General features: G+C 57.9%; 1 protein-coding gene across 11 annotated transcripts in view; it reads right to left on the reverse strand.

The window, feature by feature from the left end:
- The window catches only part of SRCIN1 (SRC kinase signaling inhibitor 1), a 56,911-nt gene that overhangs the window by 9,850 nt on the left and 25,759 nt on the right, over window positions 1–21,302 (reverse strand). For 7 of the 11 annotated variants that reach the window (XR_006890841.1, XM_046677562.1, XM_046677558.1 and 4 more), the window contains 16 exons: window positions 21,174–21,197; window positions 17,337–17,532; window positions 16,512–16,710; window positions 15,981–16,074; window positions 14,599–15,473; window positions 13,409–13,501; window positions 13,127–13,170; window positions 12,649–12,836; window positions 11,455–11,630; window positions 6,604–6,734; window positions 6,303–6,450; window positions 5,719–5,965; window positions 5,016–5,250; window positions 3,257–3,411; window positions 2,764–2,916; window positions 2,053–2,175 (listed from right to left, as the gene is read on the reverse strand). Coding sequence is in view for 7 of the 11 variants with exons in the window: in XM_046677562.1 (XP_046533518.1) it covers window positions 2,053–2,175; window positions 2,764–2,916; window positions 3,257–3,411; window positions 5,016–5,250; window positions 5,719–5,965; window positions 6,303–6,450; window positions 6,604–6,734; window positions 11,455–11,630; window positions 12,649–12,836; window positions 13,127–13,170; window positions 13,409–13,501; window positions 14,599–15,473; window positions 15,981–16,074; window positions 16,512–16,710; window positions 17,337–17,532; window positions 21,174–21,197 (3,081 nt within the window). In the remaining 4 variants the exon portion in view is untranslated. Of the gene's footprint in view, window positions 1–811; window positions 2,176–2,763; window positions 2,917–3,256; window positions 3,412–5,015; window positions 5,251–5,718; window positions 5,966–6,302; window positions 6,451–6,603; window positions 6,735–11,454; window positions 11,631–12,648; window positions 12,837–13,126; window positions 13,171–13,408; window positions 13,502–14,598; window positions 15,474–15,980; window positions 16,075–16,511; window positions 16,711–17,336; window positions 17,533–21,173; window positions 21,198–21,302 lie in introns of all 11 variants that reach the window. The other 4 variants (XR_006890843.1, XR_006890844.1, XR_006890842.1 and 1 more) reach the window with 4 other exon arrangements.

Genomic DNA, 21,302 nt, shown 5'->3' on the forward strand with positions numbered 1-21,302 from the left:
AGACACGTGTGTACTTCTCATCACTCGTGTTAAGTCCGGAAGCAGGTCTCACGGGTGCTCCCACGAGTGTGCCCATCTGTACGATGGGGTGATGTGAGGCTGGTAGAGAACCAAGTGAGCTCACGTGGGCGTCTGCTTAGAACAGTGCCCGGCACGTGGTAAGTGCTCAATAAATAGTAGCTCTTTGTTGAGTTGGACTGAGTGACTGAGACGGGCAGCCCTGTGCGGGTGGAGACCGGTGTGGGTCTCTGGCCTCTGATGATGGGGCTGTCATCCTCATCTCAGGCCAGAGATCCTGGGCCCCCACCCCCTGCTTTCAGAGCTTTCTCCAAGGGCTTCACAGCCACAAGGGGAGGGGCTCAGCCAAGGCCCTCTGCTGCACACAGGCTCCGCAAAGCTGGAGCATTTGCTTCTGTGTGAGCATCCCCAGCTCTGGCTTTGGTAGGGGCACAGAGAGAGACCCCCAAACCCCCAGCTACCTCCAGTGAATTCTGGTCTAATTCTGAGCAGTCTCGTGCTGGCAGGATCACATATGTCTTCATCTTTAATCCTCACTACAACCCACACAATGGCTACTACTCTTATTGTCCCCACTTTACAGATGAGGAAGTCAAGGGTAGGGGTCACGTGATTCACCCAGGGTCACTTACTCACAGCTAGCTAGTGGCAGAGCCAGGATTTGAACCCAGGCAGTCTGACTCCAAGTCCAGTGCTCTTTCCACTAAAAGGAGCCATGGGGAGATGTGTGGAGGCCAGCAGGGACCCCAAGCCCCCTCCCAAGACAGCCCGCCCAGCCCTGACACCCGCTTACCTGGAGGTGGGGGTGCAGACTGGGAAGGCAGAGAAGTGACCCATGCCCGCTGGCTCCACTGCCTGATGGCACCTCAGGACGCAGAGGGTCAGCCAGCCCAAAAGGCCAGCAGAAGAGCTTGGCCCACTGGACCCCTTCAGGATTGGTTCCCAGGGCCAGAAAGGGGCAGGGCCTGGGCGCAGCAGGCCAAGGCGTTGAGGGCACAGCCAGCTGGGGGGGCACCCTTCCACACTGCTCTGTGCCCCCCTCTGCCCAGCAGACAGCACTGTCCACCTGTCTGGTGCCTGTCTGCTCCCCCTAGCCAGGGAGCCAAAGTGCCACCAGGCCTCAAGCCAGCCCAGAAATCAGGTGGCGGCCAGCATGGATGCCTCTGTGGGCCAAGGAGAACCAGACAAGGCAGGTGACATGTGTGTGCATGGGAAGCTATCCCCCTCAGAGCAGAGGCCCTCCTGCCCCATGCTGACTGGGCAGAGGGAGAGATTCCCAGACCACCATCCCCCAAGCACAGTCCCCTGGGGGTACAGAGAGCAGGTCCACCCCCAAATTCCCAAGAAAGAATAAAGAGGAAATAAGTGCAGCAGGACAGCAGCAAGGACTGAAGTTAGAGAGAGGAAGAACTTTCCAACACTGTGAGAGAGAACCAGCAGCCAAGGAAGGGTGTGGGTTTCTTCCATACCAAGCTCCCTGACCAGGTGGGGCCATGGGCTGGAGGGAGGCCGTCAGTGAGCCTTCCTCCTGGCGTATCCTGGCCCCCAGTGAAAGGCATAGATTCCAGTGGGAGAAACGGAGCCCCCACCTGGCACAGGCAGCAGAGTAAGGGGACCAGGCAGAGACTAGGCAAGGGTTCAGGCCAAAGTCAGGTTTGGAGCTGGACCTAAAGTAATGTAGTGAGCAACACCCAAACTCTAATCTTAGACCAAGACAAAACCCAGGCTTCGGGCCAGACCAAACTCGGGCTGCAGATTGGAACAAAATATCCAGGCCACCACGGGCCAGACTCGGAATCAAGCCTGTAAGAAAACACAGACCCAAGGGGCCACCAGATACCAGGCTGCAGGGTCTCCAGGAGGGAAGGGAGGGTTACACCTGTCCTTGAAGCTGGGGAGGGGGAGTCTGCGTGGTAAGGCTGTGGCTGTGGCAGTGGCGGGACTGGAGAGGTGAGTAAGCGTGAGAGGTGAGGAGAGGAAGCTGTGGAGGCACAGGCAGAGAGAGCGCCGTGAGAGGTGGGGGCAGCCCGTTACCTTCCATGGGGGGCCCGGGGCTGAGCCCCTGGGGGGCCCCAGGTCCTGGGGGGACAGCAAGGTGGGGATCAGCTGGCGGCGGGGCGTGGGGGGGAGGGAAGACACTGAGCTTCTCTCAAACACCTGGGGAGCAGAAGGTGGGGGCAGGTTTGGAGGAGAGGGCACAGAGAGGATGGGGGTGCTGGCCCACGGCCCAGGTGACCATGGGAAGGGGTGGCCTGGGCTGGCACTGGGACCCCAGGCTCACTCCTTGGACCCTTCCCACGGCCACTGGCCACTCTGCCCCCTAGAGGCAGAGTGTCCAAGGTCTCCAGCCACTTGGGGAGGGAGGCTGAGAACACTTGGTATGGGTGACCTAAGTACTCGCAGGGGCTCGAGGCACTTGGGTATGAAGGGTTAAAGTACTCTGTTCTCAGAACACTCAGCGATGGGGGTCTCAGAGAACAGGGGTCTCAGGGTATCTGGAGGGTCTCAGGGACTACAATAAAGAAACTCAAATCTGCAAGGAGGGACTCTAGACCCCCTCCCCCATTTTACAGTGGAGAAGAAATTGAGGCAAGAAGGCTGGGGTCCTGAACAGGCCAGCCTCAGCAGGTAGCCCGAGAGGCCATCCACCTGTCCTAGTCCAGCCACCTTGCCCTGGGGTCAGCTTGTCAGGAAAAGGGAGCCGGCCTGGTTGATGACTCAGGGCCAGGAGGGCCCCTGACCCACCTCCAGCTCTGCGATGATGCGGTCCTCATCGTCCTCATCCTTGATAGCAGAGGCCATGATGGGCGGCGTGGAGGCTGGGCGGGCCACCTCCGACACCGTCCGGCGCAGCTTCACTTGGGGCTTCTGCACCTCCAGCTCCTCAGACTCGGCCTTCTGCAAGGTGCAGGTCCCCGTCAAGACGAGGCTCTGTGCCCCCTCCAGCACCAGCTCACCTCCTAGGCCCCATCAGTTCCAGACCACCTCCCACCTGCCCCAGCTCCTCATCTGCCACTTCCTCTGTCCCCTGCCAGGATGGCCCCCAGTAGGCAGGGGCCTGGGTTGCAAGCAGGACAAATACACAGGGATCCCAAGCCAGAAGTGGTCACCATTGGCCAGCCCCCTTCTTTCCTTGCACTTCCCCTGAGAGAGGCCACCCCAGAGAGTCTCCAGAGGTCATCTCAGGCATGGCCCCCACTCAACTCCTCTTGTCCCCAGCCCAAGGTGGGGGTGGTACCTTGATGAAGGCTGAGTCCTTCTTGCTGGTGACCACAACCTCTCCTGTGCGTGTGGTGGTCAGGCCATGGGAAGAGGGAAAGCTCCGGCGGGGAGGGGGCGGTGGGGGCGACTTGGAGGGCTTCTCCGTGCGGTACCGGGGCACCGTCAGCTCATCTGTGGGCAGCCAAGGGCCTCACGTCAGAGACCTGTAACCCTGCAGTCTGCGCGCCACATCTGACTCCAAGGGGATAAACCTCGCTCCTTCTTCCCGGGAGGAGGGGAGAGGAGAGCTCAGGGGAAAGGACACAGGCCCCATCCTCCTTCTCCCCCACCTCCCCTGCAATTCAGCCCTGAGCCCTGTCACTCCTCCTCTTCCAGCACTCCCACCCCTTGCTATCCAAAGTGTGGCCCATGGACCAGCAGCACCGGCAGCACCTGGGAGCTTGTTAGAAGTGCAGAAGCTCAGGCCCACCCAGAGCTACTGAATCAGAATCCACATTTTTGCAGCTCCCTGGGTGACTTGACGCCCACATTCAAGTCTGAGAAGTGCTGCCATAATCCATCTCTTTCCCACCGCCCCCCAGCCCCCGCCCTGGCACACATCCTCATCCTTTCTCCATGAAGCGAGAGCAGTTACTAATTGCAAGAGCCTGGCCCTGCACACCAGGCTCTCCCTTCCCCCAGTTCTTTTGGGGGTGGGGGCTGTTTCCAGGGCAACCTGCAGAAAAGTCCTCACACTTGACACTCCTCAGCCTTTGATCCCCCAGTGGCTCCCCATTACCCCAAACCACGTCCAAGCCCCTTGGCCCAGCACCCTCCATGCCTGCCAATCTTTCAGCCTCAGCTCTACTCACTACGCCTGGCCTGAACCCTCCTCGCCAACAGCACACACCTCTGGGCATTTGCTCTCAATGTTCCTCTCCCTGGAATGCCTTCTCTCACTGGCCTACTTGTTCTCAAGACTCCAGCACAAAGACCCCTCCTCCAGGAAGCCCTTCCTGCCCTCCCAGGGCCTCCTCTAGGACTGCACAGCATAGAGCTCCTCTCCGCTGCTGCTTTTAGCACCTGCGTCCTATTCCTGGTTCACACACTAGGCATGGCCTGGGGCAGACGACTTAGCCACATTGAGCCTTAGTGTCCTCATTTGTAAAATGGGAATGATTCCTGTATCTGCCTCCTGGGGTTGTTGTGAAATTATAAGGATTAACATATAGAAAGTGTTTGGAGCAGTTCTTGTCACACAGTAAGCGCTTGATAAGCATAAATGGTGGTATTATTCCCCCACTAGATTTTAAGCTTCCGGAAAGTGAGCAGCGTCTTCTCTCCTTATCCCCAGCACCGAGAACGCAGTAGGTGCTTAGCAAATATGTGTGGTAGGAATTAATAAATGAATGATGACTGCCATTTCTGGTCTGGATTTCTGCCCTCCCTGTGAGCTCACAGGCTCCAAGAGCACAGGAGCCACATGCGTATGGATCAGCACTGCCTGTCTGTATGAATGCAGACCCTGTCTGGACTCACTCATCCTCCCTATGTGGTCCTCTCAGTAGCAGTCAGGGCAGCGGAAAGACCCTGGATAGAATCCAGTTCTACCTTATCCTTCTGGGTCTACCTTTAGTGGCTGAGGGTTGGGCTGCTGACGGCCCGGCACCTCCCTGCTCTGGCAGCCTGATCACAAAGATTCTTACCCCCTGTGCCTCCCCCATCAACCTGACAGCTCCTGGGGATGGGGCTCCCCTCCTCTGGGCTCTTCACCAGCCCCCTCCCAGCCCCCATACCTGAGCCCCTCCTCCCACTGGGTTCCGTTCGGGGGGCTGCCTTCTGGCCATGGGGGACCTTGGGGGGCTTGTGGTCAGGGGTGGGGGCCGGGCCTGGGTGGGCCTTGCTCGCACAGTCCAGGTCAGGGATGGCCTTCAGCAGCTCTGCCTGTGTCTCTTCCAGCAGCCGGTTGATGTCCTTGGCGCTGTACTGAGTCAGGGCTGCCCGCTTCTCCTCCCAGTCCCGCTCGGCAGCCTTGAGAGGAGGGGGCAAGAGTCAGGACCAGAGCAGGTGCCTGCTGCTGGGCCTCTGCGGCCCCAGTCCCCCACCAGCCACACATGCAAGGAAGGGAAAAGGAAGCCTCACATCTGGTCTGGCCCCTGGAGGACCCTCAAACTTCTCCTTGGGTATTACATGCTTTCCCCAGGAGTATAGAATGTCACCTTCATTATATACCACTCTCTTGATATACTTGGACCTGTTTGGGGACATTGTATTCTGTTTCATTGACTACAGAGTCTATTCTTATGCAAACACCACACTGCCTTAATTATTATAGCTTTATGATATGCTTTTCTGTCTAGCAGGACTAATGCTGCCCTCAATATGCTTCTCAGACTTCCTTCTCCCCCAGAAAAAGCACCCATGCGTTGGCACTTCTCAACTTAGGATGGTGTAAGAAAGCATGGGCCTAGCTCATGCCCCCCGTCCCAGGCCCAGCACCTCAACAGACACAGCCTTGTCCACGCTTCTCTTGCCAGGAGTGTCCAGGCCTTTGGTGGGGTTGCCCCCCTTGGGGGTGGGAGCGGCTCCCTCGGTCGGCCCACTCAGCTCATGGATGTTCAGCGGCGGGCTGGGCGGCGGCATTTCGAAGTCCAAGCTCTTGTTGAAGTCAGTTTCGGCCGTCACCTTCTTGGGGGACTGACTCAGGAGGCTGTTTGGGGGTGGCCACACACCCTCGTCCACTTGCCTGGGGTTGGGAGAGTTAGGAGGAGCTGTGAGGCCAGTAAGGTGGTGGCCCCATGGGAGGAAACCTGGCCTGAGGGAGGCAGGGTGTGAGGAGGGCTCTGGGATGTGGCAGGACAGGTGGAAGGGCCCGGGAGGAGTGACTGCATCCAGCGTAAGAGACAGCCAAGAGTACAACACGCGAGGGGTCACAGGTCAGAGTTGAGGTGCAGATCCAGTTGGCACATCAGTGACCTTTGGGGAGTCAGGCTAAGGAGTCAGGCCCATCTATGGATCTGGGCCCGGTGTGTGACCCCATGGGAAATCGGAGGTCAGAGATAAGAGGTCAGGGATAGAATGACCTTCGGATCTGGGCCAGCGTGTCTGTGACCCCACGGCAGCGCTTGAGCAGCCCGTCCAGGCGCTGTGGCTCCTCCTTCAGGAACTTCACGGCCTCCACCTCCACGCGCAGCACCACCCTCATCTTGCTCTGCAGACCTGGGAAGTGAGCTGAGGGGACAGAAGGAGTGAGCTGGGGAGGGGGCAGCTCCGAGGACTGGGAGGCTGGGCAGCAGGGAGGGTAGTGCCTGGGGCTGGGGGTTGGGGTGCAGCAGGGACTCCTGCCCTGGACCACGTGCCACACTCGCTGGTCCCCCGGCTCACCCTTGAGCTCAGTCAGCGTCTCCCCAAGCTGCTTCAGCACCAGCGCCTTCTCCTCCAGCTCGGGCCCAGGCACCAGCCGGTGGTTGTGGGACATGTCCCTCTGGATCTTCTCTACCGACTTCTCCAGGTCACTGCAGCCACAGAGAGACCCTCTCAGCCCCTCTGGCCCCAGCCCAGCCCCCTGAAATTGGGCAGCTAGAAAGAAATCAGGCCACCAGTCAGATCAATGTTAGAAGTTATCCACCAGGCCAATGGCCAAGTGAAATCAGAAATGCCAAACCTCTGAGATGAGACCTCAGAAGAGCAGCCTAACAGGGCCCTGGGTCCCCCCTTTGAAGTTCTGATCTTAGCAACATCAGTGCAAATTTCTCTCCCTATAACTTGCATCCTCTGATTCTCATTCTGCCAAGGAAGCAGCAGAGAACTTGGCAGCCTTTCAGAGAACAGAAGGCAGCTGCGCGTGCCCCTAAGAGGTCTCTTCTCTTGTGCGGTGGCACTGCCATGTCCATCTACCTTTTCTCAAACGCTCCAGACACTCAGCCTCTTTCCTTGAGGACAAAACTGCTTTCAATTTTCAGCTGGTTTACGATGAGCTTGTTTAAAATCCCACATCTTTCTAAAATGTAAATCGGAACAAGTCACCACCCTCTGTGTTGAACCCTAAATGGATCCCATCATTTGGAGGCTAAAATCCAAACTCTTCAATGCAGCCAAGAAGGGCAGGAGGGTAGGAGTTGAAAATTTGGCTCTAGAGTCAGACAGAGCCCAATTCCAATCCCAGCTCTGCCTGTTCCGGTGGAGAGATCTTGGACAAATTACTACTATCTCCAGGCCTCAATTTCCTCATCTAGAAAATGGGGGTGGTAAGAGTTCTTCCCTCCTGGGGCCACAGTGAGGATTAAATGAGGCTATGCAGATGAGGAAGGGGTCAGGCCCTGTGGGCTGCTTGGATTTTCCCTCCAGCCACATCCCCTGTTCTCATCTGGCTTGCTTGTTTAGAACCATCCAGAACTTCTCTGAGGTCCTTGCATGTGCTGCCCTCTCTAGGCCTTTATAATACCATTTCCTCTGCCTAGAACACTCCATTCACCCATACACATGAACACACGTATGCACGCACACATGCACACGTGTGACTAATTCCCACTCATGCTCAGGTCTCAATGGGAACCTCTCCCCAACTCCCTACACTGGGGTCGGGGGTCTGCTTCCAGCTCCCCAAACCCCTGTTTGCTGGGCTGTGCAGCTCCAGGCAGGCAGGGACCACATCCTCCGGATTCATCTCCGATTCTCAGCACCTGGCCTGGTGCCTGGAGCAGAAGAGATGTCTGGTAAATAATTGTGGAATGAGTGAATAAGCGAAAGAAATGAACCGCTGCCCAGGTAGGTCATCTCAGTTCTGTGCCGGAGTCACCGACATCCCTGACCCACATGCCGGACTTTACATCCGTTCCTGTCAAATCTCATCTGTGGGATTTCAGTTCAACAATCCAGGTGGGAACGACTTCCAAATCTCAGTCCTACTATCCAACAGATTTGTTCCCCATCAAAGCTCTGTGTCATCAGCAAATCTTATCAGCATGCCTTACACATCTTCATCCAACTGGCAGGGGAAGACAGACGATGTTGGAGCCAAAGACAAACTCCTATGACTCAACACCACCAGTTCAAGAGCGATCTTTTACCGAGCACTTGCTGCCTCCCAGGCGCCACATCCAGCCCTTCATTGCTATTACCTTAGTTAATCCTCACAACAAATCCTGTGAGTGGGAACCATTTTTACTTCCAGTTTACACATTGACAAACAGTAGCTCAGACACTAAACCACACTTCCCAGCCTCCCTTGAAGTTAGAAGTGGCCATTCGAATCAGGTCTAGCCAACGGAATATGAGTAGAAGGAGGACCTGCTGCTTCCAGGCCTGGCCCATAAAAACCTCCCTGGAAGCCCCTCCATGCTCTTTTCCCCTTCTTGTTGATTGAAAGGCAATGATCTCGTGGGTGATCTTGGAAGGCACATATTGAAGATGGCAAAGCCGCCATTAGCCTGGGTCCCAGAATGACTGCATGGAGGAGGGCCACTCCACTAACCCACCCAATACTGTGCCACGAGAAAAAAAGATCTGTCTATTACTTTTGAACTATTACACAATTTGTTATAGCAGCTACCCCAACTAATTAATTAGCTACCCGAACTAATACAACAGGCTTTGGCATTAAGGAAAAAAAAAGAGGCTCAGGGAGATTAAGTAACTTGTCCAAGGTCATATACCTATTTTGTGGCAAAGCAGTATCTACTCACGTCTGACTTCAGCCATTGGGTTCAGCTGCATCTCCTTCCACACTGGACTAACATCACCCCACACCCACCCACGGTCCCACCCAGCCCTCACTCCGCCACATGGGAAAGAACTCTCCTCTGCTGTGTGTGACACCTGACTGGCTCAAAGCGTGCCTGTGTGTAAAAAGGTCACTCCCAAACGTCACTTTGAGGGAGAAAGGACCCTCATTTGAAGGAGGACTCAGGTAGGCCTTCAGGAGGAGACAACACTGCAATTCTCAGGCCAAAGGGACGAGGCCTCCCTTAAGCTCAGTCAGCACCTGGATTTTCTGACCGTGCAATCTGCTAAAGTTTTAGAGCCCCTAACTCGGGCAGGCTCTGCAAATGAGTCCCAGACCAGCCCAAGTCTAGACACTGGGATCAGAAAGTGTCCTGGAAGGGCCGAAATGGGAGGGTCAGGACAGAACCAGCTATATAATTCGAAGAAGATTCAAATGAAGATTTTGCCCCTAATTGAAAAATTATTAAATTATTAAGAATTTCAAGACTGCAATAGCAGAGCATTAAACCAAGCCATGGGGCCCTTACGAACTTACGGACTGTGTGGGGCCCTGCGTGACTGTGCAGGTCGCATGCCTACAAAGCTGGCCGTGGCTTAGGCCAAGTTAGGCTCCAGAGGCCAAAAGGTCTCAATCAGCAGAGGCTGCCTCTAGGGGCAATGTCTAGACAGAGCTCAAGCGCTTGGCTAAAAGGACAGGTGAGTGAGCTAAGCTGAATAAAGCACAGAATCAGCCTTAACTTACAGCAGGATGCCAGGGCAGGAGGAACGGGCAGACTGTAGCGAGCAAGAGCAAGCACACAGAGCAGGGGTAAAGATAGGCCTGCTGGTCGACCTAACTCCTGGGGAGGCTATGAGGGCTGGGCAGGGAGGGCCCTCATGGCCAAGCCGGTGCCACTGCAGGGCTGGTGTGCAGCCAAGCGCAGACCCCACCCCAAAAAGGCAGGAGCCCCCTTCAAAGTGGATGCAGAATCCTGCCAGAAGCAGCATATCAGCACCAAGCTCTCTCAAGTGAGCATTCTGAGTAACAGGTTTGATAACAGGGCAGGGGTGACGACTACGCGTTCCTGAAGAACTGAGGTCCCCAGGAAGCTGAGGACCAGACACTCATATGACAGAGCACAAATCCGTCCTTTCATCTCTTCTGCCTCTGTGCTTTTATATTTCCTTTTATTTTCCTTTAATGTCTCAGGAAAGTTCCTTTTGAAAATTCCAACCCAGCTCTTCTGCACTGAGTGAAAAGGGGCAAGGAAAGGACAGGAAAGTTGGGTAAATGGAATTCCCTGGGGGAGGAGGATGGCAGCTGCCAGTCTACTTGGAGATGTGACTGGAGTTGTCACCAAGCTTTCACACCTGGAGTGATAGGGTGGCTGCTGCGGGCTTATTTCCAAGTGGGATGGGCCCTTATTTTATCTCAGCCACAAGGGGTCATGTGAATCCTTGCCTTGTGCCTCCCTGAAATGCACATGTACCACCAGGCTGTGTGGGCCCCAGGCTGAGGAACAGGGACCTTTCTCAAGAAGCCTCTTTCAAGAGGTACAACCCAATATGACTTGGTGAGGAAGGTGGGCTCCTCTGAGCAGCCTCTCCTGGTCTCTGGCCAGTAGAACCCCAGCTCTCTCTGGAAGGAACTGCAAAAATCCTAATACTGGGCACAAATGATAAAGCCAACGAGCAGGGAAGGGCAGAAACTGCCCTGATCGTACAGCCTCTCAGTGCTGGAGATGGACCTCGGGTCCCCTTGTGCCCTGTGCCACCAAGAGAGAAGCCAGAGGAAGGAGCAGACCTCTGTCTCAGACCCCAATGACTGACAAGGCAAGGCTGCAGCAGGGTGGGGGCACTCACTCCGAGGAAGGACAGTGAAAGGCAGCTTCTCCCTTCAATGGTGCCAGACAATCGAATCTTGGCCAGACAGCCGCTTGCTAAATTTGGATCAGAAGACTGTCTTCTGTTAACCCTTCCGTGTCTAAGCATTTGGGGGCTGGCTGTTCTCTGAAAAAGCTAGAGCCCTGTTTGAGCTGCACCAGGATGGGAGGAGGATTTTCCTTGGTTATACCTGGTCTCAGAGCTCAGGGAATTGGAGCGTGGTAACTGTGGCTGGTCAGCACCGAGCTGACCAAGCTGGCAACACCTAAATGCTCCACCCAAGGGTCAGTTTGCACAGATCACAGGCCACAATGAAAGCAGGCAGAGGGCAGAGTGAAATCCGGCAGCTGGCCACCTGAGAGTAAGGCTGCAAGCCACGAGGAAGCCAGACTGTGGACCACTAGAAAGCAAGATCATAGCACAAGCAGGCATCAAGCCAGAAAAAAGAACTCAGGAATTGTGCCAGATGGTCAAAGGTTTGTGGGTCACAGAGAAATCAGGCCACAGAGAGAGAAATCAGGCTTCAGAACAGACCCTTTGGTCAGCTGTGATTCAGAAGGAAGGGAGCTTCGCCTTCCAGTGAAACCAGGCTGCAGGCCCCCCGGGCCGCACCCCTAGCCCTCCCTCCGCAGCCGAGCCCAGCCTCACTTGAGCTGCTGGGTAATGAGCTCCTCGTCGTTGAGGTAGCGCAGCCGCTCCTCCTCCACCAGGGTGCGCTGCCGCTGCAGCGGGTCCTCCTGCCGCCGCGCCGCCTCCGACACGCGCATGCTCAGCTCCGCCTCCGTGCCCTTCAGCAGCGCGCGCAGCGACTCCAGGTTCTGGAGCTGCGGGACGCAGATGGACGGATGGACTGGGGTGGCAGGGAATGGGGGCGCGCAGCAGGGACAGGGCCGGGAAGGGAGGAGGAGCGCAGAGGACAGCCCGGTGCCGGGCGGGCTCCACAGAAGATGCAGCTGCTCGGCTGTGGCCGTGAGCAGCAGCGCAGGGCTGGGATGGTGGGGGGCGGAGGACAAAGTTACGTTCTGGGAAAATATAGAGGCCGGAGAAGGGGATGGGAATATTTGGGGGGCAAAGCGTCGCCCTATGTAGGGCTCTGCCGATCATGCGGTTGCATGGCTGTGGCTTCGATGATGGACTCAAGCACTGGGGTTTGATAGGGTTTCCGTGGCTGGGACGGGAAGACTAACAACGCTTGAACTCAGTTCTAAGGCCGAGTTGGGGCAATGGGTGGGGTGGGGGGAGCGAGATCTTACCCGTTGCCCAGATGGCAACTCTCTGCCTCCTCTCCAACCTGTCTCTGCTCATTATTCTCACCTGACGGACCTTGGGGCCCTCTTGAGGAGCGGGCATAGCGATGCCAGGCTCCTGACTGGTGGGACCATCTGCCAGGAGGGGCAGGGCGGGGAAGACTGTGCGGGCTCAGGAAGGGGGAGCCGAGGGGATCTGGGAAGGGCTTCCGCCCAAGGGACGGGGAAGGGGAGAGCAAGGCGGGGCAGGAGGGAACTGGGACTGCCCTGAGGGATACTGACGCGCGGCGGGGGGGCGCTCAGAGGGATGGACTGGGGCTCCAGGAGAGGAGGATTCAGGGAAGGGGAAGGAGGGCTCAGTGAGGGGGATATGAGCGAGGGATGGGGGCTTGGTTAGGGAGCAAAGATTCAGCGAGGGGGCAGGAACTCAAGGAAGGGAAAGAGGAGGGAGAGAAAGGGTTCGGAGAGAGGTAAGAGGGAGCAAGGGATGGGGCGGGACTTGTGGGAAGGGGTGTTGGCCCGAGTGGGTGGGTTCTGGCGGGGCCAGATTTGCGGAGGGGCTGGGCATGGGGAGAGGGCCCAGAGCGGGCAGTACCTGGAGCTTCCGCAATTGCTGCAGCTGGCTGCGCAGGTCACTGGTGCTGTTTTGCAGGCCACGCAGGTGTAGTTGCATCTGCAAACGGCTGATGGCAGTGGGCTGCCCCGCAGGGGTGCTGCTAGCCGAAGGTGGGGGAGGGCCGGACACTGGGGTGGCCCCGCTGCTCCTGCCGCCCGACCCGCAGGCTGCAGAGAGGGGCCACAGGGATGGAAGAAAGGGAACAAATCCTGAAGGGCCGCGGCAAGACCCTCCCCACTCCTGACCCCATACAGTAGCCAGAGAGGCATGTGGCTCTGCTCCCCTCCCCAACTGGTGGTCAGCCCTTCTGTGGGAGCAAAGCACCAGGGCTAAGGTGATCACTCTTATCCACTGAAGCCCAGTCACGTAGCTATTGTTCAGTCCCCATTTTACAGATTAGGAAACTGAGGCTTGGAGAAGGAAGGACCTGTGGGGGGTGGGGGAAAGGGTCACTCACGTGCTGAGGGGGTGGCTGCTCCATTGGAGCCTTCAATCTTCTCACTGTAAAAGATGGCCATCAGGGGGCCAGGCTAGCCCCAGACCCTCAAAGCTGGGTGAGACCTAACATAATCTCCCAGTCCTCTGTTCTCAGGATGGAGTCCCAGAGAAGGGAAAGGGCTCACCCAGGGTCACAGGGCAAGATATTGTCAGAGCTGAGCCCGGGGCTCCTGCTGCCCACTTCCCCTTCCTCTTGCCCCAACCACAAGCCCTGGCAGTGGTGTTGGGAGAACAGCCTCACCTGGGGGTCTCAGGCTCTGAGCCTCGCAGTAGGGCACTCTGCACCAGGCCTGTGAGGCTGGCAATCTGCTTCTCCATGGCCTCCATGCGTTCCCTGGGGAGGATGGGGGCTTTGAGCAACCCCTGCTCTGGGCATGGGGTCCCTCCTGCCCAGCCCCCACCATTCCTAAGATTGGCAATTAGATGAGATACCATTCCCTCCCCAGTGCCAGCACACAGACAGTTCAAAGGATCCCAATGCCTAAAGGTCAAGCTCACAGCCCCCGACCCAACATTGGTAAGGCCCTTCTCCACCTGACAGTCACCCTCTCCCTCTCCAGTCTCATCTCTCACCAGTGGCTCCCCAATGGGCCCCACTCAAGCCTCTCTGTACCTCTGCACATGTTTTCCCCTTGCCTGACGTGCCCTCCTCCCTACCTTCTCTTTGAGGCCATCCCAGAGTCCCAACAGCCTTGAGGAGTCCCTCCTCCCACAGCACTTGTACACCCTCTCAAGGGAAGTGCAAGTATTTCTTAATGTGTCTCTCCCACTACACAGGGCAGGAACAGGGTCTGCCCAACTTGGCATCGACAGTGCCCAGTGCAGGGCCTGGCACACAGGCCACAAGACAGCTGTGTGAATGCAAATGGCTTCTCCTCAGCAGCGCTGCCTGAGGGCAGAGGAGGACAAGTCAGTGCCCTGGTTACTTCCTCTGGCCCTGACCCTTAGGAGAGAGCTGAATGATGGGCAGGAGTCCCCCAGCTGGGAGGCTACCTAATGGAATGTGTTTCTCTGCCCATCCCTGTTTCTTACCAGTACCGCCCCCCACCCCCCACCCCCACCCATCAACTTCAGCCGGCCCTGTGCTGGACAGCTCTCATGGCTGCAAACTGAGCAGAACGGCACTAAAGAATGCTAGTTCGGCCTCAACTTTAGTTGGGGAAACTGAGGGTCAGGGAACGGATGCAAACCCAGGTGCCCAGAGTCCTTGACTGGGGCCCTCTTGTCCACCCTTCAGGACTTGTAGACGGAGGGAAAATGGCATATTCGTCTCTCCAGTGCCTTCCCCGCCACATCCAAGATACAGTACTCTGGCGACCCCTCAAGACTACTCCGGGTCTACAAAGGACTCCGGGGTCTCAGAGTCCGGGACACAATCCTGCCACAGACTCCAGAGCCCCCTTTGCCTCCCCCATCGCGAGCGTCCCTCACCTGGTCTCCGTGTCCTTGGCTGGCACAGGCGGCCCGAACCCGACGAGCGGGCGCTCCCCAGGTCCGGGGAAGAGCTCGGAGGGCGGGGCTCCGGCCGTCGAGGAACCCCCAGCGCTGCGGCTCTTGCCTCCGGGGCTCTCGGCGAAGACCGACGAGGAGCCCGAATCTTTGCGGAAGGACTGGCGCACCGGCGAGCCGCGGCTGGGCGGCCCCGAGTAGGGGCTGTGCGGCGGCTGGGGGCCCCCGGGGGGTGCCGCCACGTCGGCCAGCTTCTGCGGCGACGAGGGCGGCAGGCGGAAGCCGTAGCCGTCGCCGTAGAGCGGGCCACCGCCCGCCGCCTTGTACAGCGAGTCCTCCAGGTCGGACTGCAGCGCGGCGGCCGAATAGGTGCTGAGCGAGCGCACCGAGCCGCGCTTGTAGAGGCCGCCGGCGCCCGGGTAGGCGAACGGGTCGCCGGCGGCCGCGGCCAGGCTCAGGCGGCCCTCGTGGAGCAGCCCGTAGGGGTCGGCGTAGAGGCCCTCGCCCTTCACCAGCACCATGCCGCCCGCCTTGCCCGCCAGGTCCTCGTCCGGCTTCACGTCGCGCCGCTCCAGGATGGCGCTGGGGCTGGGGCTGACGCCCGGGGCGGCGGGGGCGCCCCCCAGCCGCTCGGCCGCGTGGTGCACCGGGCTGCCGGCGTAGGACGGCGGGCGCCCCCCGGCGTACGAGAGGCGCGAGCGCGACGGCGAGCCCGATGGCAGCCCCGACGGCAGCCCGGACGGTAGCCCGGACGGTAGCCCCGGCGGCGGCGAGCCGGAGGCCAGGTGCGGCGCTGGCGACAGGTTGTTGAGGCGCCGCGTAGGCGACGACTCCCGCGACGCATACACCATCTCTCTCTGCAGAAGACAGCCCCAGAACCCCATAGGGCTGGTCACAAAGGGGATCCCTTGCTCCTTGCTTGAGGAGCCAGCATCATCTCCCCCCTGACGCTTAGGAAGTCCCTTCTGTTTTCTGCCTTCCCTCGCTCCTGCTGCATCTTGGGCCCCTTTCTCATCAGAGTTCCCAGCAGGAGGAAGAAGTGGCAGATGGAGACGCAGCAGAGCGGCAAACCGCAGCCCATCTTATGGTGAGGAGTGGGAAGCAAAAGGGGAAAGGGGTGGTTCCTGAGCCAGGCTGTCTAGAGTATCTAGAGGCTGTTAGAGAAATTCTGGGCGAACAAGAGGGGAAAGTGGCAGGTGAGGGGAGGGACTCCATGACCCCACAATTAATGGAGGGCCCCCTCTGCTTCAGCCTCTATGTTCCCTTCTCCAGAGCTGGCCCTGGTCCCTGGTGACAAGTGACTAGACTGCTCCTGGACCCCATCTGCCCAGCCTCCCCAGTGCCCTGGGCATGCCCAGCCATACCCGGAGGTCCCCGTTGGTGAGGTGTGAGCCAGGGAAAGCGGCGTAGAGCGGCTCCTTCCTATAGATCTTGATAATACTGCGGTCCTGGATGTCCCTGGGGGGGGAGGGGGGAGGTACAGAGGGTCACCATCCCCCAGCCCTGCGATGAGGATGGGCAGCTAAAACAGGCAGAGGGGAGGAGGGGTGGTAAGGGGCCAGGAGCCTCAACCCCTTCCTAACTACTTGCTCGGTGGATCTCGTGGCTCAGGCTGCCTGTCACCAACACACACACACCTAGCAACCTCCACCCTGTCCATCTCCCCCTCACGCACCATTCTCAGGTTAGCTCAAGCCAACGTGAACCAATAGAGGTGGATGCTCTGGAGGGGAGGAGGTGGGGCTGGGACGATCGGGGAAGAGGGCGGGGCGGTGGGGCTCTGGGAGGAGAGGGTGAGGGGGTCAGTACAGGGCTGGGGAACGGCCCCGCGGACTCCAGCCGGTTCAGAGTAGTAGTATGGGAAGCCCGCCCCAAGCCCCCGGGGTCACGCCCACCGGACGTCCTCCAACTCGTAGAAGACGTTGCGAGCCTCGTCTTTGATGAGGATGGCGGTGTTGGGCGACTTAAGCATGCCCATGGTGAGCTTCTGCGGGAACATGTGCGCGATGAGTGCGTGCAGCGTGTCCAGGCTGCTGACCTCGTGCGTGATGTGCACGCGCCGAGTCTCCTCCCCGAACTGCAGGAACAGCACCCCTGCGAAGGAGATGCCGCCCTCGCTGCCAGTGCCACCACCACGTCGCCAGCCGGGGGAGCAAGGGGGGCTTTCAGGAGCCGCGCTGGCCCCGCAGAGGCAGGGTCTGAGGCCGGATGCTGTCCCGGAGTGCAGGTGCACCCAGGCACTCCTCATGCTGCCGGCCTCTCAAGGTACCTCCTTGACCCCAGACAGGTTGGAGCCTGGATGAGGAAATGGAATTGGGGGCAGGAGCAGGTGGGGCAGAAACTCAGAGGGAGTCGTTGCTGAGGGGAGAGAGGTGAGAGGAGGGGATGAAGGAAAAGGGGCTGAGGAAGGGGGTGAGAGAGGCCTAAGGGAGAGAGGAGGCTTGGAAAGAAAGGGGATGCTGAGGGAGAGAGAGGGGTGGGAGAGATGATGGAGAGAGGTGAGGGGAGAGAGAGATGGAGGAGGGCTGGGAAGAGAGAAGCTAAGGAGGGAGAGGAGATTGCTGGGGGTGGGGAGATGGGGAGATGGGGAAGAGAGCCAGAGGCTTCAAAAAGACGGTGGAGGAGAGATAGAATGGTGAAGGGGATGAAGAGGGTTCCAGGGGAGCAGAGCAAAGGGAGGAGCCAGGGGCCAGGAGGAGGATGGATCGGGTGAGCAGTACCTGGCGAGCGCAGCTTGGTCTGGCTGGCGGAGCGGGAGAGGGGCAGGCTTTGTCGGAAGCGGTTCATCCTACTGAAGCCCAGGGGCAGCTCGGCCTCCGACATGGTCTCCAGCGATTCCGCAGAGGCGTATGACAGCTTGGCAGCCTGGTCTGCCAGCCCGGGCTGGGCTCCCTGAGTGTGGCGCGAGCTGCGGGTCTGCAGGGGCAGGGCGGGCCAAGAGGAACCAAGCATGAGCCCCTTGGCTCTGCCCACTGCCCCCATCCAGGCCCGGGGAGCCTCTGCCAGCCAGTGACACACACACACAGGAGGGTCTCCTGGGTTCCAGACTCGCTGTGAGGCTGCAGGAGCGTTCCCCAACCTCTTGGGGCCTTGGCCTGGCTGGGACACCCAGCAGGTAAGGAGTGGTCAGAGGACTCAGGCACCCTGGGAAGCCAGACAAGAAACCATCTGAGCAGGAGCCATGGGCACGCCTGCTATTTTAAGCTTCCAAAGAACAACAACAACACAAATTTGTCACCGAGGTGAGCAGCAGAATCGTTGAGCAAATTGGGGCATTAGTTCCAGACATTAATTAAGCGGCGGGTTTGTGAGCAGCGAATTTATCCTTCGTGGAGTTCAGAGAGTTGGGGTGGGGGCGGGAAGCAGGGCCCAGGGAGAAAGCAGAGAGAGCTAGGGACCCCAGGATCCCTCGCAGGGCTGGGCACAATGTCCTTGACTTAGAGTGACTGGGAGAACCATCCCTAACCCCCCAAAGCCAGCTGGACCCCAGTTTGAAAGAGACTACCTGCCTAGTACATGCAGTGCACATGCTAAGCCCGGTGTGATCCACACGCGCACATGGTGTTAAGTGCCAGGCCTACCCCACCCTGCAAGACACATGCTGCCACACAGCCATCGGGCCTGGCTAGCCTCCCGGAAGGCCTCCCCAGGGACCCAGCGGGGCAGCCCCTCGACGAGAGCTACAGCTGAGGGTGGTAGCTGCTGGGGCTAGGGGAGGGTGTCACCCAGGGACAGTCCCTGCCCCAGGAACAGCTTGATTACCCTCCGTGGGGGAGGGCTCACCATGATTTCAATTGCACTTTAAGAGCCTACTTTTGGCTGAAGGCTGGGACTGTCACTCAGGGCTACAGTTCCTGCCATTCTGCCCCAGCCCCGCCCCTCACGCCTGGTTGCTGTCAGAAACTCATTTTTTTAAGGGAGTAAGATAATGAATCAGATTTACATCATTCCATGTTATGTACATTATATACATACATGTATTATATATACATATATTATCAGGAAAAAAATCACATTTCCCAATTGTATTTTTCTATAAAGTAAGTTGCCTGTTTTTGACAACAAATCCCTCAAAACCATTAACATGGGTTATCTAGGGGCTAGGAGTGAGCTTTCTCTCTTTGCTTTATACATTTCTCTGCTGGGTAAATTTTGCACAATTAGAATATATCATTGTCATAATTTTTTTAAAAACAGTAAAAATATCTCTGAAAAGGAATCATTTATTCTCCTCCTCAGCTCCCTCCTTCCCAAAATCCTGGTTAACCCCAAATTAATCTCTATCTTCTGTATTAACTCAATTTACTGTTCCAATCGGATTAGTACTCTTGAAAAGAGACAGCATCTTCCTCTATCGGGCGATGTGCCCAGCTGTCCCCAAAGTGGCCTCGAGGGCTTGGGGATGTAGAAGGTCATATTTGGGGACCTCAGAGGGCATCCAGCCTCAAGCACAGTGCCTTGAGCAGTGGGTGGGCATGGGTGAGTGAGGAGGGAGGCAGTGTCGGACTGGGTGCACCTGGGGACACCTGTGCCCAGACTTTGGACCCTTTGGCTCAGATCTAGGCTGATCACCAGTACCAACCTGTGCCCCTCTCTCTCACCTCAGCCCCGTGGCAGTGTCAGGAGCCAGGTCTGAGCTGGTGGTCATGGGGGTGCAAGGCAACTGGAAGGTCAGTGGTTGCCAGGCTGGTGTGGATGAGGGGCTACAGAATTCAGGCAGAATGAGCCAGCCAGCAGGGATGAGTAAGAGTGGCCACAGTGCTGGGGGGCACAAGGGAGATGCCAGTAAGAAGATGGAACAGGGGCCAGAATGATGGGGGACGGGGATGCCAGGGGCTGCTGACGGCAGAGAAGGCAGGAACCTGCCCAGGGAACCCTGGGAGAAGAGCTGCCCACACTCCCTGCTCCGCCAGTTCCTGTCTCCATCCTGGTCCTGTGGGCACCTTCCCCTCCTCACAACCTTTGTGGAAAACCCTCTTGAGAAGAGAGAAAGCACCTTAGTGTTCTCTCCAGCCCTGGGCTGAGACAACAGGGCAGAGAAAAGTGAGACATCCAGAAGGACTTCCTGACTACGAGGGAGATGGCAAGAGAACAAAACAGTAATTCAAGCGGAGCTCGCCAAAGACAGGAAAGGGGCTCCCGGGCGAGGCAGTGAGCCCCTGTCCTTGGAGATGTTCCACAGAGGAGCTGATGACTCCTGGTCAGAGATCAGGCAGAGGGAACCTTGAGCGGGGGCGTCAGGCTAGTTGCTGAGGTTCCCCGTGGCTGTCCACAGACTGGGGCCGAATCATGTGGGAGCTTTTAGAAACATTCTTTCCAGGACCCCACATTCACTGAATCTGAATCTCTGGGGTCTGGGGCCTGAGGCTTGAAACTTTTGCCAGCTTCGCAAGGTGATTCTGATTTGGGAATCAAGTCAGAGCCTGTAATTCTAAAAGCTAACGAGGTAAGCTACCACGGAGGGTTTGCTAGGAGCCAGGCACTGTGCTCAGGACACGCAGTATCTCATTCCATTCTTTACAACAACTCTATGATACAGATATCGTCGTTCCATTTTACAGAGGAGAAACTGAGGCCCCGGGGATTATGTAACTTGCCCCAGGTCACCGAGCTAGTTAGTTAATAGCAGGCTGGAATTCACCACGGGCAGCCTGGCCCTTGGCCGGCTGTGCATTGAACTGCTTCCTCCGCAAAGGCCATCTGCCTGACGCCATGATTCTGTGATTCCCCAAGTCCCTGATTCAGGGACTTCTCTGTGGAAGAATGCATGCAAAGGAGATGCTTGGGGTGAGCTGACGCCCAGGTTGTCTGGGATGAATGCCTCCCACCCTGTCATCATGCCTGGGACTTGAGGGACCGAAGACTCCAGGACACAAGCAGTAGTCTGACTTGGTTCAGTTCTAGGCCCGGGTGCCAGAGAAGATGGAGGAGGCACCCGAGGGTGCTCCCCCAAGGGTCAGCAGGATGCCCTAGACAGCTCTCCAGCTGTGGAAAGTCCAGACTCTCCCAGGAGGCATGAAGGCACCCCTCCCTCAGCTTAGCCCTCCACTTGGGCAACAGGTTTGGGGGTGCAGGGCTATGAGTCTTGCCTGGCACTCACCAGCTCCCCATAGTGGAAAGTAAGGAAGGGATGAGGGACCCATCATAGTCACAGGGCCTCCCTGGAAGATGACATCTGAGTTCAGAGAACAGGGCCCTCAACAAGATCATGGGGTCTAGGTCCCTGCCTCAGAGCCAGCAGTCTCTCCAGGCTGGCGGAAATGTCAGGCAGCCTCTCATTCCCAAATGCCCCTCACGGCCTGAGGAAGCCTGAGCATTCCCAGCCCAGATTCCCAGCAGAGGCAGCCCCAGCTCCTGCACTGGATCCACAAGCCCCTGGCAGGCCCACCCAGACTCTCTCAAAGCAGCAGCCACAGCCTGCAGCCCCAGGCCCACCGCCCGCACCAGAAGGTCCCGTGCAGACGCACACCGTGTGCAAAGCATGTGCAGGGAGGGGTAGGGGCAGGGATGGGAGAGCACATGCAGCTGTCACGGAAGCAGAAGCACCACGCACTGACCTTGAAACTCCAGTAGTTTGGCTGCTGATGGAAATAAGAGAAGAGATGGTTATACGGGGCTGGGAGGAGAGAGTAGGGGCAGGGGCAGGTTAGAGACCCTTGGAGCTCAGCACTCAACCCTGGGACATG

This window comes from Equus quagga, chromosome 11, assembly GCF_021613505.1.
Source record: "Equus quagga isolate Etosha38 chromosome 11, UCLA_HA_Equagga_1.0, whole genome shotgun sequence".
Lineage (NCBI taxonomy): Eukaryota > Metazoa > Chordata > Mammalia > Perissodactyla > Equidae > Equus > Equus quagga.